The following is an 18,329-nucleotide window of genomic DNA, read 5'->3' on the forward strand; positions in this document are numbered from 1 at the left end:
ATTATCCTTCTAGGTCATACTCATTAACAGCTTTCAATTTTTTTATGTAGATTGTGAGGCCCATATAGGGATCACAATCTACATTTTTTTTCCTATCAGTTTGTCTTTTGTAGAATGGGAAGAAATCCACACAAACACGGGGAGAACATACAAACTCCTTGCAGATGTTGATCCTGGCGGGATTCGAACCCAGGACTCTAGTGCTGCAAGGCTGCAGTGCTAACCACTGAGCCACCGTATTGCCTCTAACAGCTTTCAATTTTATGGTGTGGTCCTGTCACACTGAAAATGTGGCTGTGTATATATAAAGCAAGGCATAACTAAATACATACAACACTACATTTATGGACTTTCCAACTTACACAATCTTTGCATGAGATCTGGAGCTGGTGACAAAGCTCACATACAGTTCCCCATCCACAGGGGGCATGTCATCTGTGTATATGGCTTCGCCAGTCGCCTGTTTGATCCCAGACCTATGCATAATAGGTCTTCCAACAGGGTCACGTTCGGGTTGGTCTTCTGGTACATTCTAGTAAAATTCAAAGAGATTTATGAATTTAGAAATTCCATAATATTAGCATGGAAGATGAGCAAATTACTAAAATTAGTTTCAGACTTAGTTTGCTTGAATCCATCATCATGTTCGATTCAGACCAAATAAGTCTGGTATAAAAGGGAAAATTCCTGACTGTCCTGTCACTTTTTTTAGTTCAAAGACCAACAGTGACTTAAACTACATGATCTAATCCAGCTTCTAGCTGTCATTGGCTGGTTTAGTCAAGGTGGGTTAAGCTACTCTTAGTAACTGAGAGTTGGTCAATGACCATGAATTGAAAATAAGCAGATTAATTAGGAATTCTTTGCTTCAATACAAAGCAGACAATGCCACTGGCATCTGGCCAGAAAACTAATATATGACAAAATGATATGCTTAAGCCATCTACAATAAGAACATAACTTGATACTGCATAGAACATATAATAAGAAGCTTACTGGCTAATCCAGGTTTTACTTACACTTCGGAAATCCAAGTATGAACCAACCTACATATTCTTACCTGGTAAGTCTGAATGTGTTTAGAAGGTGACAAATCAAACTTCTTTAAAGCACTAATGTCTCGATTATTAGGATTCTGTAAAAGATGATGAATTCAGTAAAAGTTAGTACAGAAGTTTACCAGGAAAGCAGATATGGTAGAAAAACTAAGCGAGGCCATACCAACTGGTTCAGTGCCTGCAGCACCTCCAGGTACAATTTGAAAAAGAAGCTTATGGTCAGCGTCCTCTTATATTCCACCATCCCACCAGGAGCAGACGGACTAAGATGAATCTCATCCAATATCAGCTTACACGCTTCACTCAACATGTCCTCATTCCAGTGCCTGAAGAATGAAAACATGAACTAATATTCTATTAAATGACATACATATTGGATCAATACAAGAGCTCAATATGAGTAGATTTATTAAGCCATTCTACCTCATTTTGTATTAGGATTGATACAGTATAGTAGGTTGGTAATGACCTATTTATTATTCACAGATATGTCGTGTTCCTTTGACCAGTACACATGATTTGCTACAAAATATTAGCCAGAATTTTATTTCACAGACGTGACACTTTTACAAGTACTTACTTTCCAACCAGCTGTTGACTGGTTTTCTTTGCACTCACAGTTGTTGCTCCAAGTCCTCCATAGAATATACAAAGGTTTTTAATAATGTCTGTGTTTTCTTCAAACTGAACCTTCATTCCAGCAATGACAATGGGCAAAGCATTTTCTCGGCGTTGGGCTTGTCTAATGGCCAACACATGATCCCCCTACACAAGATAGATGGATATAAAGATTGATGTTTACTAGAGATGATCAAGTAGTATTCGATCGAGAAGGTATTCAATTGAATACTACGGTATTTGAAATATTCGTACTCGATCAAATACTACTCGCAGTAAATATTCAATTCAGAACCAGCGTTGATTGGCCGAATGCTATACAGTCTAAGATCTGACCACAGCAGTCTTCACCTCCTCACAGACGAGCCTCCGGCAGAACCAGCATTAATTGGCCGAATGCTGTACACTGGCCAATCAACGCTGGTCAATGCATTCCTATGAGAAAAAAGTCAGCTCCCTCGTAACAGCAAACTGCCAGCTCTCCCGACTAGCAAGGACGAGACTGCTGCAGAACCAGCGTTGATCTACTGCAGGCTCGTCTTTCCTAGTGAGAGAGTTGGCAGCTTGCAGTTACGAGAGAGCTTACTTTTTATCAGCGCAACTGCAAGCACTAGACTACAATGGGGTCTGTGCACTTTAACTGCACAGCGCTCCTCCTAAACACTCTCCTCCTGCTACTCGTGGATTTGGTGACTCTCTCCTTTAGTCGAATAGTGGTTTCCTATTAAATGAGCATTTTTTGAGGCTCTACTCGAAACGAATATCGAATCTCAAATATTTCACTACTCGCTCATCTCTAATGTTTACCATTAATGGCTGTAGTTCTTTTTTTTTTTTTCTTTTTTCTTTTTTAATGTAGATTGTGAGCCCCACATAGAGATCACAATGTACATTTTTCCCTATCAGTATGTCTTTTTGGAATATGGGATGGAAATCCATGCAAACACGGGGAGAACATACAAACTCCTTGCAGATGGTTTTTTGCCCTTGGCGGGATTTGAACACCAGGACTCTAGCGCTGCAAGGCTGCAGTGCTAACCACTGAGCCACCGTGTGGCCCCCATGGCTGTAGTTCTGTAACCTTTACATTGCCTAAAAGCCTCTGTTCCAGATAAAGTGATATAAATCCATTTATATAAGATGCATATTATCTCTCATCACCTAAAGAAGGCTAGACATTGTGCCATATATCACAATTTAATAACTTGTGTTATGTCTTCTGTATCAATTCTTAAAGGGTTTGATTTGATTTGAGATAACAATTGTCCACATACAGGGGAGGTGTTAACAAAAAAAAGAACGGAATACTACATTAGGGAGCCTTCACATGGAGTTTACGCTCCATTGGTCCATTGTAGAACTAGAACAAAGGATAGGCTTACTACTACAACAGTGGCCACATAAGGAGCCCAATAGTTAATGGATTCCATCGGGTATCTGTTCTGAAACTGCCACACAAAAAAATTGGACTTAACAACCAAAGGAAACATGAGACATGTTTCTTTTGTTTGTTAGGTCTATTCCATAGTGGGACTTTGTTTGGTATTTGGTAGGGTACGTTTTTTGGTTTTTGTAAAATTTGGACTTGCAAGACATTTTCAACCAGCGGTGTTAGACAAACTGTGACGTAGACTCCAACACAGATGTGAATATAGCTTTAGGAGTTATTGTACACAATGTAAAATAACTCGATTGGGTGCAAAATAGTTAAATTTGATACTTATACTTCGAAATTTTGTTAAAATTTACTTTACTTAAAAATTGTTATCTTTCACTTCTACATTTCCAATACATGTGTAAAATTTCATATACAGTAAATATACAGAGAAAGTTATATAGTCTTTGCTTGGTTTGCACACTGTGGGATTTTGGGAAATCTACCAAATTTTTCCTCCTTTGCCTTTCGCCAACAATTGATATTTCATTCTATGTGATGATATGCATATTCTATGTAATGAAGTCACATTTCTAAAGCATAATTTTAAAGAAGTTAAAAAAACAAAACAAACTAAAAATAAAGCATACCTTATGAGAATATGGTATATGCACAGACACCAGAATTTCTTCAAGTTTAGGGAAAGCGGTTCCTGACGTTTCAAAAAAGGACTCATCTAAAAGAACTTGTCGGGTACCATCTGTTGGAGAAAAAGGTGGTTTGTACATTAGGAAAAGTAAATTAAATACACGTCAAAAGTCTGGTATATGTTAAGTAGTTCATTGATACAGGTAGCTTTAGAAAATATTATTCCTCAAGCATTAGCAAACATTTAGATGGTATTTTACACCACTTTAGCTTTCTTGACATTGCTGTTTTAGTAAATACTAGTATTCTTCATAAAAGATTCTAAAAACATCTTAAAATATGAGGATAAACTGAGAAAAGGGCATTATAATTTCCCTTAAGAGTGATGACCCTTACAGTGAAAGCACACAGACCCCATAGACTATAATGGGGTCCATGTTCTTTACACATTGACATGTGGACATGAAAGTAGATCACGATCTACTTTTCTGTCTGCATGTTCCGTACATGCAGCGCGGAGAGCACACGGACCCCATTATAGTCTATGGGGTCTGTGTGCTTTCATTGCACACCGCTTGCCAATGCATTTGGTATTCCGTTCGATGGGGGCCCCATGCGGGCTCCCCAAACGGATTACCAAGCAGATGTGAATGAGGCCTAAGAGAGTGTCTATACAGCCACCAATCATATTCTGTAAGGACACACCCTGCTGACAATGAAAAGGTTTATGGCAAGTTGTCAATTCATTCAATATATTTCAAGGAGATATTGTTATTTAATGAAGAATAAAGCACGTTATTAATACAGACACCTCAATACATCAGGAAGGAGTGTTTAATAAATCTGGCCATACACATAAGATATTTTCTTATAAACCTTTGTCAGATCCAGTTAAATTTGGGGAAATCTGCTAAAAATCTGATATCTGTGGTGGTCATACACATTAGATTAAAAGCAGATGCTACTAGGGAAAACTGTATCTGCCAATGATCTGTGGATTAATATCTCACATGTATGACCATTAGGGTTGAGCGATCGCGATCGGAAAAGATCAGATCCCGATTGGTGACCGAGCAAATTTCACGAACGTGATCGGGATCGGCTGGAAAATGATCGAAAATCGGATTTTAAAAACAATCCTAAAATCTCAAGATCGTCTCAACCCTAATGATGAGCTTTACAGCAAAAGAATGAAAGTAATAAAATAAGAGAATTTCACGTATTGAAATACCTTTGGAGGCCAGGTTTAGTGTGCAGCCTCCGGCAGCCAGAACTGGGTTTAGATCTGATGTTGTAGCCCGGGTAATGATGTTTCCTCCTATAGACTGGAAGAAATAGTAGATATTTGTTTGATCAATGACTCTACTGTATTATATTTTATTCCTTAGATGACTTTGCAGCCACTTACAGCCGTGTTCCTAATCTGGGCACCTCCCAGGGTTTCGAGCTGCTGTAATAGAGTACGGTAAAGCTTGGTCTTCTCCTCCGGCAGGCGGGAAACAGCATCATTTAGTGTGTCTTTCAGTATGGTCAGACTGCAGGCTGCTCCCACCGTTATTCCTCCAATACACAAAGCAGATGATTTACAAAGACACATGGAAAGGACATTTATACCTGAAGGCTTACACAGCGAAAGGCCTTACCTGTGTCATTCTCAGTCACAAGGTGGAGCTCCACAATTCGTGCAGGGAAAATAATGACTGGGTGAAATACTCCTCGAAATTTCATTTCTGGTCCTAAGTATCAATAAAGAAATAGTATTATGTATAAATGTAATCTCAGTCACACATATACACATCAGTGTGGCACTGATAACACAGCATCTAATAGGTTTAGACAGCACTTCACCCTGCTTATTTGCAAGTCGTGTGCTGTCCATGCTTGGTCAGGTTTTCCTATGCTTTTCTATGTCACTAGGTCATAAAAACAGATGATACAAGGACGTCATCTGTGTATTTTCACAGAATAAAACGACATGCACAAAACTGTGTGCATGTGGATAGGCCGTGATTCAATGGCATGGATGGTACAGGGATCAGTGTGCCAACATTGCCTCCGCAACCACATTCATTGAGGCACAAAACGGACAGGAACAGGACCTGTCCTGAATTTTGCTCCCAGTTCATTGCTCCATATACTGGACCGTGAAAATACACAGTCATGTGCATTAACTTTGCACACAGTTGTGTGCATGAGGATTAAGACCTTAGAAAGAACCTGTCAGGCATGTAGCTTGGCAATGAAGTGAACCAGGTTCTGGATGCATAGAGGGAAAGGAGAGATTAGGAGACCCAAACAAACCACCTTGTCAGTGTCAGGGTATTTAGATAAAAGGTAAGGGCAGTGAACTGAACTCTTGCCCTAGGTGAAGGAAAGCCAAGGTACATCTCTGCTATTGGGTGCAATGTTTTCAATCCTGAATGCAGAGCTCTCGGAGGATCTGGTATGCCCCCATTGCACTTGAGGTTCATGTGCATATTTCTAAAAATGTAATTTTCCAGGAATTAGTGCATCTATTGGACTATCTAAGGTTAGATGGTGCTCAGCATAATGTCCCCCTATAATGTACTGTGGTTGGTTTGATATTGAGCTTCTCCTTTCAGGCATTTGTTACAATAGTATGGCGGATGTCAGATCTTTAAACCTAGCGTCCACTCAGGAGCTAAGCCGGCACCATAACCACTAGGTTTCCATTATTTTGCACTGGTAATGCCCACCAGTCCTCTATGATTGCCAACATTACTTGTAACATAACCTCCAATTCCCTGTATTTTCCCTCTCCCATGGGTAAGAAGGGAGTAAAATGTGACATGTTGTTCAGTGTAATTACATAACATTGTAAAGAATCATCATGACCTCTGGAAGCATGTTGCAGGATCAGTAACATCAGGTGCCATGGAAAGAGGATGAAATAAAATAAAAAGGCAAACATTGCAGACTGCCAGCAATTGGAGCGAAATCAAAGGATTCACACAAACAGACTTTGGCAGATAGGACAGAAATATTAAGTGAAGATTAACCACATACTGCACACAGGGCCGCTTCAACCAAAGAGTCAACGGTGCTCTTGCATCGGGCCCTATGGTAGCAGGGTCGCCCTTTGGACAGCAGTACAGTCCTACATTTGCTGTTCCACTATTCAGGACAGTGAGTCCAAGCTACCCCAACTCATCGGCGCCCTCTGGAAAGTGCAGCATGTCACCATTTAAGTGGTTATTACCTACAGTTATCCTGCACAAAACAGCTGCAAATATATATTTGTTTTAAGATCATTTTAAATAATAGATTTCCATTTACAATTCATGTTATTCACTTTAATCCTCCTACTGTAGATTGTAAAGCTAGGCGTTGTAGTCCTTCAACTTAAAGAGGGCCTTTCATGTCCTCATCAATGTGCGGTATTATATACCGCTAGAAAGGTGACAGTGCTGGAGATATCAGAGCCATAATTTTGGAATCGATATCTCCCCACTGTCAGAAGGGCGAGACTTACAACCTAGCACAGGGGTAGGGAACCTTGGCTCTCCAGCTGCTGTGAAACTACAACTCCCAACATGCTCCATTTACTTCAATGCGAGTTCCAAGAACAGCAGAGCAAGTATAGGCATGCTGGGAGTTGTAGTTTTGCAACAGCTAGAGAGCCAAGGTTCCCCACCCCTGGCCTAGCATGATCGCTGGGCTGTGAGGCACGCACCCTCCCCCCCTCCCCGACTGTACTCTAACATAGCCTTGTACTATCATACAGGCCGTTGCTCACAACTCAGCGTCATCTCATCACCCTCAGCGTTGCAGTAGGTGAAGCCATGTTGGCTGTCACTTTTTAATGACATACTCAGCATCTGGCAACCAACTATCATTCTATTAGGATATTCAATCAAAAACTCATAATATCAGAAATCTAATCTACCTAATGCTTGTGCTTTTCTGTGATCATTACCTTCTATTCTATTTTGTTTTGTGCCTACCTACTGCAGTGTTCCCCACGACAAGTGGAGCTTTTGGATATTGTACTTTTAAGCGTAATAACTCCTGGAGACTGGTTGGAGAAAACCAGGTAATGCGCTCTCCTCGGAATTTCAGATCACTTTTGTTCTCTTTGTCCATTAACTGCAAGTAAGAGAACATAATACATGTCAAATTACGTCAAAGATTTTACATGGTTGTGTGCATGAGATCTAAGGACAGGTTCACATTTGTACCAGAATCTCCAATGGAGACTCCACAGCTCAAGTCACCAGAAATCAGTGGAGAGAAAAGTCCTGCATGAAAATGGTGCACACCCGTTGAATTCCACTGAAGTCTATGAAGTATGCAGGTGTCCACGCTTAACCACTGTTCTAGTGGTCTCACTCTCTGTTGTTCGAGTCCCCCAGCCCATCTACTTCTGACTAGCTGCTTGTGTTATTGCTGATGGGATGTTAGTCATAGACAATAAGCAGCATTTCTGATCGTTCTCTGAATGTTCTTTTTCTATGTCAGCAATAATTTTAGCTGCATTATAACCTGACTTGGAGTCCACTGTCCCTGAACTTCGTGGCAAAATTACATGTATCAGTAATAATGCAATGAGGGAGGGTTTAAGAACAGGACATATTGTTTGTAACAGCAGAGAAATCTGCAATTTTCTATGTGCAAAGGGTGATTTGTTTCTTTCAAGGCAACTGACCAGGCTTAATGAAGTGTGGGGCATGAAGTTTGGAGCATTAACCTATTAGTCAGGAAGATTTTCTATATAGTACATGCCCCATGCCTCAGAGAGAAAAGCAAAATGTGCTGTAACCATAATGTGCTATTAGCTGCATAAAAACTTATAATATATAATTTATGAAGGCTTCTAGAACTAGAGAACGGACTGTGTCGTTTAATATATAAAAAAATACTGTTAAATACAAAATATTAAATTTATTATTATTATTATTATTATTAATATGCAAATCATTTGCTGGGCTGACGGACTAATATAAAACAAACATATCAAAAGATATAGAGCAGGGGTCCTCACACTTTGTCAGCATGTGAGCTACTTTATAACATGACCAAGTCGAAAGATCTACTAACCACATCTTGTGGGCAGGGCCGGGGCGGGACGTGTCTGTGGGCAGGACCGGGCATGTGGGCGGGGCCGGGTGGAGCGTGAGAGCAGGAGACAGTGGCGTTCTATGGCCACCCAGGGATCTCCGCTGTCTGCTTGTTCACAGCGCAGGCTGACAGTTATCTCTGGACACTGGCAGGCTGGAGCTGTGGCAGCCCCGCCTGCCAGTGTCCAAAGATTACTCTCAGCCTGCACTGTGAACAAGCAGCACCCCGGCCCCCTCCATCCCTAAGAGCGGCCTGCAAGTGTCCGGAGTGCTTGTTCACAGCGCAGGCTGAGAGTCGACCCTCAGCCTGCACTGTGAACAAGCAGACCCGGGGATCCCTGGCTGCATCCCGCGATCGACCCATACGTCCATTGCGATCAATCTGGTAGATCGCGATCGATGTATTGGGCACCCCTGATATAGAGTATAGGAGACAGGGACAACTTCTCTCCCTTACATTTTAATGGTTACTTTTCAGTATGTTTTGTATTCCCAGAAGACCGTCTCTTCTCTGAACCTACTAGGGCTAAGTGGGCGTTCACACTAGTGCCGCTGTCCGCCCTTTGTTAGTCAGTAAAAAAGCCAGGCAAACCTGCTTGGGGACGACTTGCTGACAGTCAGTTTAATCCCATTCATTTCAAAGGGTTTTTATAGAAAACTGCCACCGTCCCTATGAGGCCTCTCTGCCGTGAAACTTTTTTTTTTGCACGGACACAGTCGGACATGCAGGACTTTGTGTCCGTGCAAAAAAAAAATAAAAATCAGCTAATAGACTCTGTAAGCATACATGATAGATATGACATCCTAATTAAAGAATCCACATTATATAATATGCTATAATACAATAAAGACATGTTATCTCCCTGATATGTTTATTGTAGTAAATACTTGCATTAGTCATGAAATAACAATTGCAAGGCATCTTTTCTTATAACTTTCTACTGTTTCATTTCTCAGTTTTGTCTACTAGATATTTCTGGATAAGTACACAGCTGGGTGTGACCCGAAACAATAAGGAGCGATTGGACAGTGTAAGATTGAGTGATGACACACCTCCTAACCAGTAACAACCAGTCGTCAACAGTAGATCGTAGATTTCTAAGAAAAAAATGCTCCGTTATTGTTATATTATGGAGAGTGACAGGTCCTTATTAAGCAGATGCTGAGGACCTTCATTTCTAGATTTTACATTTTACATCTTAACGTGCAAAACTACAGAGGTCAAAACTGCTTCTTACTAGTAGTTCAGGTGGAAAGATCAGTTCTTGTGTTGGATCAAGAGGCAAGAAGTTGTCTTCTTTAAACAACCCCGTGCAAACCTAGCAAAACAAGGAAGCAAATACAAATGATAGCTTTCAGATTTTTGCAAGGATGTGATTCATTGCTCAAGTATAAGAAGAAGAAAAAAAACCATGAATAATGTTCCAGAAGAAAGAAATAAAAACTATATATAACTACATCATATTGTATATACATAATGGAAAGGCTTACATCTCCGGAAACAGGGTCATGAGCTTCATTCAGGCCATTGACTCCATTTACTCCATTACTCTTGCTTGTGTCTCCATTGAGATTACAAGCTCCATTTTCCTTCAGCTGACAGCAGTCCTCTTTCTTAGAGAAAAAAAAATGGCAATTTACACAATTGGCGTGTAGACAAGGCGTTTATTTTTTAACTTTATCTACTAAAGTTTTACTACTACTCTTAGCCTCATAAAAAACCTCTTAGCCTGTATTGGGTAATGGTTTAAGAGGTTATCACACACAACAGCATTATAAGGTTTGTAATGGAATGGATCTACAATAAATGAAAGCCAGATGAATCTTGACTGGGGAGGGTCCACAGAACGCAGGTTGGGAAACATTGTACAAAACTGCCAGGAATGTTTGGACATTGGCAAGTTAGGCTATTCCAAAGTAATGGCCAGTTTGATGGGGAATGTACAATTTCTGTCAAGGTGTATGTGATAGTTTTACTACGGTTAATGTAATAAGCTGTACGTGGGTGGTGACACTCCTTTATGGAAGGTTTGTTCCATTGACTCTTTACTTACGTTACAGAAAGTTCTGCATCCATCTACTATTGGTCGATACCCAGTACAACGGCACAGATTACCTATTTAAAAAAAAAATAAGTAAACCAAAGGTTGAAAACAAAAGTTAAACCAGTCTGAGAACTTTCTTTTGGAATATCTCCAATTATGCAATCTAGACAAGAGCCTGGCCCTTATAAAAGTAAACATCTAGCATTTCAGTCTTCTGAAGGTAAGGTTATTGTGTTCTATCATTTAAGTAAAGGCAGCCAGATCCCAGTCCACCATCATATAATCTAGTTCTTTTTTTTTAATGAAGAATGTGAGCCCCAAATAGGGATCCAAATGTACATTGTTTTCCCTATCAGTATGTCTTTGTAGAATCGGAGGAAATCCATGCAAACACGGGGAGAACATACAAACTCCTTGCAGATGTTGTTCCTGGTGGGATTCAAACCGAGGACTCCAGTGCTGCAAGGCTGCAGTGCTAACCACTGAACCACCATGTTTCCCTTATATAATCTAGTTCTATGAAAAGCAAACCCTACATAAAGGTCGAGGATTTAAAATCAACTTTCCATAACCGATAAAAGAGATAACATAGTCTTCACTAACACTGGATGGCAGGACTGCAAGGGGTATTCCCATCTCCAGGACAAGCATGAACCTAAACATACCCTATAATATATAGTCCCTGCCTCCCAGAAACATAGTGTCCCGTACTATAGTCACTACAGGACGGTATGTCACTAGATAACTATAATGTTAGGAGTCCCTCTCCCAGAATGATGTCCAGGCTGGTAAATCCGGCACACACATGGACCAAGTATCACGAGTGAAGGAATATCACGAGATGTAGAAGCGCTGCAGTGTTTTGCAGAGACAGGAGCTAGGCATGGGTACAGATGCAGATACAGATGGGTACAGACATAGGTGGCAGCAGCAATAGCAGATTTCGAATCTACTTCCATGACTATTTTGTATAAAGTAGCTAAAAAAAACACAAAAAATGTTGAGTATTGCTTTAGCTTCTGTAAATTCTGAAACAGCCTATAACTCTACTCTGTACAAAGTAAATAAATGTCTTAAACTGAGACTCCTGCTTTTCTGTTAATATGTAACCAAGCCTCCTGTGTCAATATCAACGTCTTGTGAGAGCAAGAATACGATCTGCATTCCTGTCGCTTCTGTATTTCACTTCTAGGTTATGCTGAAGTAGTATTTCTTATTCTGAATTACATAAATTCTCTTTCCATAACTAGCAGGGATTGTCTAAGCAGTTACCTAAGCGAGAACATCTCTATTGTGAGAATCTGAGCTGTTTTTCCAGATGACACTAAACTGATCACCAAAAGTTAGATTTACCAATCCTGCCTAATTTGTAGATAGTGAAACCTTAGACTAGCTAGAGAGTCTTAAAATGTGTCAGACTTATTACATTCGCTGATGCTGGGTGATAAAGCAAGTGCAACTTTAGACTATTTAGATCGCTTTCTAGCTAATCTCCAACCCTGCTGAGCCTTGCCCTACTTACTGGACACACATGATCGGTGCCAGAGAGGTAGGGAAAGGGGGTGTGTGGTTGTGTACTCTTTGCAATTTTGGGAAACTTTGATATTGCGTTATTACTTCTAAGTTCTAAGTAAAGCAGGGTTCAGGTTTCCATTCTGGGAGTCCACTTAGGGACCACCCGAACAGAAACCTATACGCATTAAAAAGCGGTTACCTAAGGAAACCACACGGACCCCATAGACTATGCGGGGTTCCTTAGGTAACCGCTTTTTAATGCATATAGGTTTCCATTTGGGGGGTCGCCAAATGGAAACCCAAACACAGATGTGACTAGGGCCTAAGTATAAGTATTTTTACACATAAGTACCTGTGAGGGTTGCGTGTTACTCCTAGGGTGTGAGAAGGACTGGAGTGGGTGCATATTTTAAATAGCACAAAGTAAGCTGACTGTATAGGAAACAAAATAAAAGGCCTATAAACTGAATAAAAGGATAAAATACAGACATTTGCCCCCCCCCCTCCTTTAAATCACAAGAATGGTGGCCTATAGACAGTTTAACTTGTATACTGCATTTACCTAACCATGACCAGTGGATATAGATAGAGGAGAGTTTAGCCAACGATCAAGCTTTTTTCTCTCTCTGCTTTCATTGAATAGTCCCTGCGGACAGACGTGATTCAGGCATTCTAGTTATTTATCTGTACAAGGGGTAACATACCTTTACATAAAGGGAAGAAAAGTCAGAAAACATTAGGTCCATGAAAATGTCCTACCTCCCAGGGCTTCATTTATCTGCAGCATGGTGGGTTGTGGGTGGTTTCTCAGCAAACTGTACATAGACATCACCATCCCAGGAGTACAGAAACCGCACTGAGAGCCATGAGCCTTTGCTATCCTTTCCTGCAGGTAAGTTTTACGTTACTATCAACAATAATGAAAGTTATGATAAAACTACAACTAAAACTTGTTACAGGGATTGTCCAGGATTAAAAAAAAAAAAAAAAAAAATAGTTTAAATTATTCCGGGAGTTATAAAAAAAAGCAAAACCAAACATACTCATCTGTCCCGGTGCTCCGATATCTCCCGATGCAACCTGGTCCTGCAGCGCTGTTATTGTCTTCTGGTGGAAGTCCCCGTGTCATGTGACCGCTGAGGCCAATCAGCAGGCTCAGTGAAGGACACAAGCCAACAAAAGAAGACAGCCAAGCAGCAGGACCATGCTAGGACGCACCGGAGCATCAGGGACAGGGGAGTATGTTTTTTTGTTCTTTTTTGACTCTCCTGGCCAAATAAAACAAAAAAAAATTATGCTGGAGAAACTCTTTAATATACAAAAGGTGTGTTAAAGTAGTAAGTAAATATACAGATTTAAAGGGATCCTATCATTAGAATCCTTTTTTTTTCTAACTAACACGTAGGAATAGCCTTAAGAAAGGCTATTCTTCTCCTACCTTTAGATGTCTTCTCTGTGCCGCCATTCGGTATATTTTCCGTCTTTATTCAAATGAGTTCCCTCGCAGCACTGGGGGCGTCCCAAATGCTGCGAGAGAACTCTCCAGCACCGCCTCCATCTTCTTTCATAACCGGACTCTACGTGTCATCTTCCGGCCTGGCTTTCAATCTTCTACGAATGCGCAGTTGGCTCTGCAAGCGGGCCTCAGGCAGAGCCGACTGCACCTGTGCACAGGCATTCTTTTGTGGCAAGCAAGCAAGCTCTTGTAGTAAGCAGCCACAAAAAAATGGCCGCGCGCAGGTGCAGTTAGCTCTGCCCAAGGCCCGCTAGCAGAGCCGATTGCGTATGCGTAGAAGATTGAAAGCCAGGCCGGAAGACGACGCGTAGAGGCTGGTTCCTGAAGAAGATGGAGGCGGCGCTGGAGAGTTCTCTCGCAGCATTGGGGACACCCCCAGTGCTGTTTAAGTGCTGGGGACTGCCTCCAGTGCTGCAAGAGAACTCATTTGCATAGAGACAGAAAACGGAATATCTACTGAACAGCGGCACGGAGAGGACATCTAAAGGTAGGAGAAGAATAGCCTTTCTGTAACATCTTTGCCCATCCGGGCTTTGGCGTCATCATCCGGCCGCATGCTGCGGCGCAGGAGATGTGTTCGGTTGTGATTTATTCCGTTGGTTTCTTCCTGCCCTACACTGCCCTATTCTTTCCCTTGGTAATTGATTTTCCACCACATCCATCTCCTTCACCTTCTCTGCTCCTCTAATGGTTAATCTGGCCTTGCCCTTTGATTGACAGCCTGCCTTCCTGTCAACTCCATGGGCGGGTTCTTCCTCCCTATCTAGCCTTGGTTCTCATTCACACCAGTGCTTGCTATTGCCGTGCACATACTTGCTCTTTACTGTCCCTGTTTTTGCTTACATTATTATCCTTGACCTTTGGCTTTCCTTACTGACTATTCTTTGGACTCCGATTAGGCACTGCATCGCTCGACTGTTACTGACCCTTGGCTAGCTGACCTCTCTTTGTTGTTGTCCGTCTTGGCTGCGTTTTGTGTTTCACATATACATGGAGGGAACATCTTCGTGGTTGCTGCCTATTACGTAGGATAGGGCCTGGCAATAGGAGGGGACAGTTGGGGGCGTCAGCTTAGGGCTCACTGTCTCATGTGTTCCGTCCCAGGGTTCCCTAACACTGTATAACACTTTCTTAAGACTATTCCTACGTGTTAGAAAAAAGGGATTCTAATGATAGGATCCCTTTAAAAAAGCCCATTGTGACAGAACCTATAACCTTTACTGTACATTATTGTAATGTTTCACTCTTGGTTCACCTTTGAACATATTTTTCCGGTTTAACTGTAATCTACACTAAGCTTTGCAAATGTTTTTTTAACTTATCTTGTGCAGTTCAGGTATTAACCTCATTGACATTCTTAAATCTTGCTTTGGTAGTTTAACCCCTTAAGGACGCAGGATAGTTACTACATTAATGCTCGGTGACTTTATTGTTATATTTTCCCTTTCCATGTTCCAAAATTCATAACTTTTCTTTATTTCTCTGTCAACATAGTTATCTGAGGGCTTATTCTTTGGCTGAATAGTCGTACTTTCATTTACCACCATTATTGGGGTACATTTGGGTATGTTTTCATAAGCTTTTATTTACATTTTTTGGGATCCATGTGAAATAACACACAATTTTGTCATTTTTTGGAATTTTGTTCCTACGGCATTCACTCTGCATTAAAAATGACATGGCAGCTTTGTCTGGAGGGTCATTACGATTACGGTGTTACAATATTTATATTGGTTTTTATTACGTTTTACCGCTCTTACAAATAAAACGTCACTTTTTGATAATGAACGATTTTCCTGGGGTCACCGTATTCTGACTCCTATAACTTTTTTCTGCACTGTTCACGTCAAGGCTCTTTATTTGTGGGACAAGCTATACTTTTTATAGGTACCGATGTTTGGTATGTATGACTTTTTGAGCATTTTTTATTGTTTTTTTGGGAAAGCAAAGTGGACAAAATACGTTAATTTGCACATTGCAGTACATATTTTTTTTTATGGTGTTCTCCGCACTGGATAAATAATGCTAATTTTGGATACTGGGGACTTATATGCACTTGGGTATCCCTAATATGTTTGTTTATTTATTCATTCTTGTCTACGTTATATATTTTTAAATTATAAAGGTGGGATTTTTAGGGTAGGCTCACACAGAGTTTTTTGCAGGCGGATTTTGACATGGAATCCACCTCCAAATTCGCCTGCAAAAATGCCCCCTATTCATTTCAAAGGGAGCCAGTCACAATTTTTTTCCGCTAGCGATTATTTTCAGCTATCAGAAAAAAAAAGAAGCAACATACCCTATATTCACGCAAATTCTGGGGCTGAGTCAGCCGTGGTGTCCATGGCTCGACACTCCCTCCTGATTCGATCCATACATCCAAGCCTAATCAGGAGCGGGATGCTGCGACCGGATGCTGATGCACTATGTATATATGTTTAGCATTGCATAACATCGAACATTAGTTCCTATGAGAACTATGCATAAGCAGTCAGGCTGTGGCCTGGCCTCTGGATTGGTGACCCCTCTGAACCCACACGGACGGGGAGGAGGAACAGCGATCTTGCCTTTGGACCCCCTGATGCATTTGATCGCTATTGATCTAGTTTTTGCCACCTGTCAACTGTGATATTTCAAAGCTGAGAGCTCTAGTCCTTTACTGTTTTAAGCTACATTCTGCAGTCAGTACTATTTGTAACACTGTAAAGGCTAGTTCACCCGGGGTTCCGCGTGTACACATTCTATCGCAGCTGCCGTGACGGGATGCCGATGCAGTGCACTGGCATCCCGTTGCGGCATTCCGCGATGGATTAGGCCCAAATGAATGGGCCGGAGCCTCGCACTGCGGACGAATCAGCTGCGGAATCTGCGGCAAGATAGGGCAGCTCGCTTCTTTTTTCTGCTAAAAGATAGCGGAAAAAAGAAGCGAGCGGTTCCCATTGAAGTCAATGGAGCAGTGGTTTTTGAGGCGGATTTCCTGTCAAAATCCGCTGCCAAATTGCCCCGTGTGAACTAGCCCTAAGGGTATATTCACATATGGTAGATTTGTTGCAGAAATGTAATGGGGCTAGTGTAAAACCACATGCCTTCTGCAGAAACAACTCCATTCAGATATATAACTTGCGTATAAATGAAATCCACGTATTTCGTGACATGCCCTGAATACAAGTAATGATTAACAGGTTCTGCAGAGTTTTACAGGCTATAGAGAGTGACTTTGCACATTTTTCCAGGAACAGGGTATATGTGAAGATAACCCAGAATGAGCTGTGCATTCTTACTAAAGCATACCAAAACTTTCCAATAAACTTTCATTTTCTGGCAGCATTTGTGACATTCATAAATATTATAATACAATACACTAATATATATATATATATATATATATATATATATATATATATATATATATATATATATATATATATATATTAAAGTAAAAAAGGGAAAGGTGTATACTCCAAGTATACGGGGACCCTCAACACCAGCCCCATTTTTCCCTTTCCGTCCTACTTTTGAGTAGGCATTTGAGTATAAATGTGGGTTTTTCCAGTGTTTACACCAGACACGTTCCACGTGCCTTTATAAAATACTTGAAATTTTCTTTATATGGTAATTTATCACACTGTTCATTGCAAGGCGCCAATGCCTACTTTTTCATTTCCCCATGTCACGCACACAAGTAATATACTAACTCAAACCATATCAGAGATACAGCTCAAAAATTCCTAATTGTCTATGGCAGTTCCTGCCACAAAACATAAGGAAGGCAATAAGTTGCGAGGAAATTACCTATTTTATAAATCATGATTTTACGTTAAACATATTTTTTAAAGAATTTTTGGTACTGTTTTTAATTTTGCGATATTTTTATCTTTATTTAAAATAAATCCTAAAAATCTTGCAATTCCAACTCTAGCCACTAAGCCTAAAATAATCAGCAACTTCCTATTTCTTGGAGATGAAGCATGGGCCAAAGACATAGTGGTCTGGAGCAGACTCTATTGACTTCTATGGGAGAGGTTTTTTTAGGAATGCTCTGTGATCTGTCCAGAGCTCATTGTGCAGAGAGTGGATTAGATAAGATGTGACCAGCAGCTGTAGTGACTGATGGATTCTGTGTCTTATCAACATATACATACTAGCTGTGATCATCAGTGTGCTGATAAGTGAGGTGGCTGCTGTAAAGAAATCTCTTATAGAAAACAGGAAATCTCAGTATACTGTTTGGCTTATTGGTTAGAGTCAGAACTGCAGTTACAGAATACCTTCAGATTGGAGAGATCGAATACAAAGCTCCAAAGTGCGTGACTGATAAAACTTGGCTCATGCTCGAACCTGTCACAATCCTGGTGATGTATTTAGTAATTTTATACCCAGTTACGTCATGTTACATAAGAAGAGCACATCTACTATTACCATTTCTACATCTGGTAATAGTATATGTAACAGCAGCTATATACTCAGATGCGATAG

At 40.7% G+C, this 18,329-nt stretch overlaps 1 protein-coding gene across 1 annotated transcript in view; it reads right to left on the reverse strand.

Annotated features, from left to right (window-relative positions):
* LOC142216451 (aldehyde oxidase-like) overlaps positions 1-18,329 on the reverse strand; it is a 47,746-nt gene that overhangs the window by 24,427 nt on the left and 4,990 nt on the right. The window contains exons 5-17 of the mRNA XM_075284272.1: positions 13,097-13,223; positions 10,832-10,893; positions 10,269-10,391; positions 10,016-10,096; positions 7,665-7,806; positions 5,343-5,435; positions 5,108-5,259; positions 4,931-5,024; positions 3,702-3,811; positions 1,639-1,823; positions 1,222-1,384; positions 1,061-1,135; positions 363-532 (exon numbers count right to left, since the gene is read on the reverse strand). Coding sequence (XP_075140373.1) covers positions 363-532; positions 1,061-1,135; positions 1,222-1,384; positions 1,639-1,823; positions 3,702-3,811; positions 4,931-5,024; positions 5,108-5,259; positions 5,343-5,435; positions 7,665-7,806; positions 10,016-10,096; positions 10,269-10,391; positions 10,832-10,893; positions 13,097-13,223 — 1,577 coding nt within the window. The remainder of the gene's footprint in view (positions 1-362; positions 533-1,060; positions 1,136-1,221; positions 1,385-1,638; positions 1,824-3,701; positions 3,812-4,930; positions 5,025-5,107; positions 5,260-5,342; positions 5,436-7,664; positions 7,807-10,015; positions 10,097-10,268; positions 10,392-10,831; positions 10,894-13,096; positions 13,224-18,329) is intronic.

The sequence above is a fragment of the Leptodactylus fuscus genome, chromosome 8 (assembly GCF_031893055.1).
Source record: "Leptodactylus fuscus isolate aLepFus1 chromosome 8, aLepFus1.hap2, whole genome shotgun sequence".
Lineage (NCBI taxonomy): Eukaryota > Metazoa > Chordata > Amphibia > Anura > Leptodactylidae > Leptodactylus > Leptodactylus fuscus.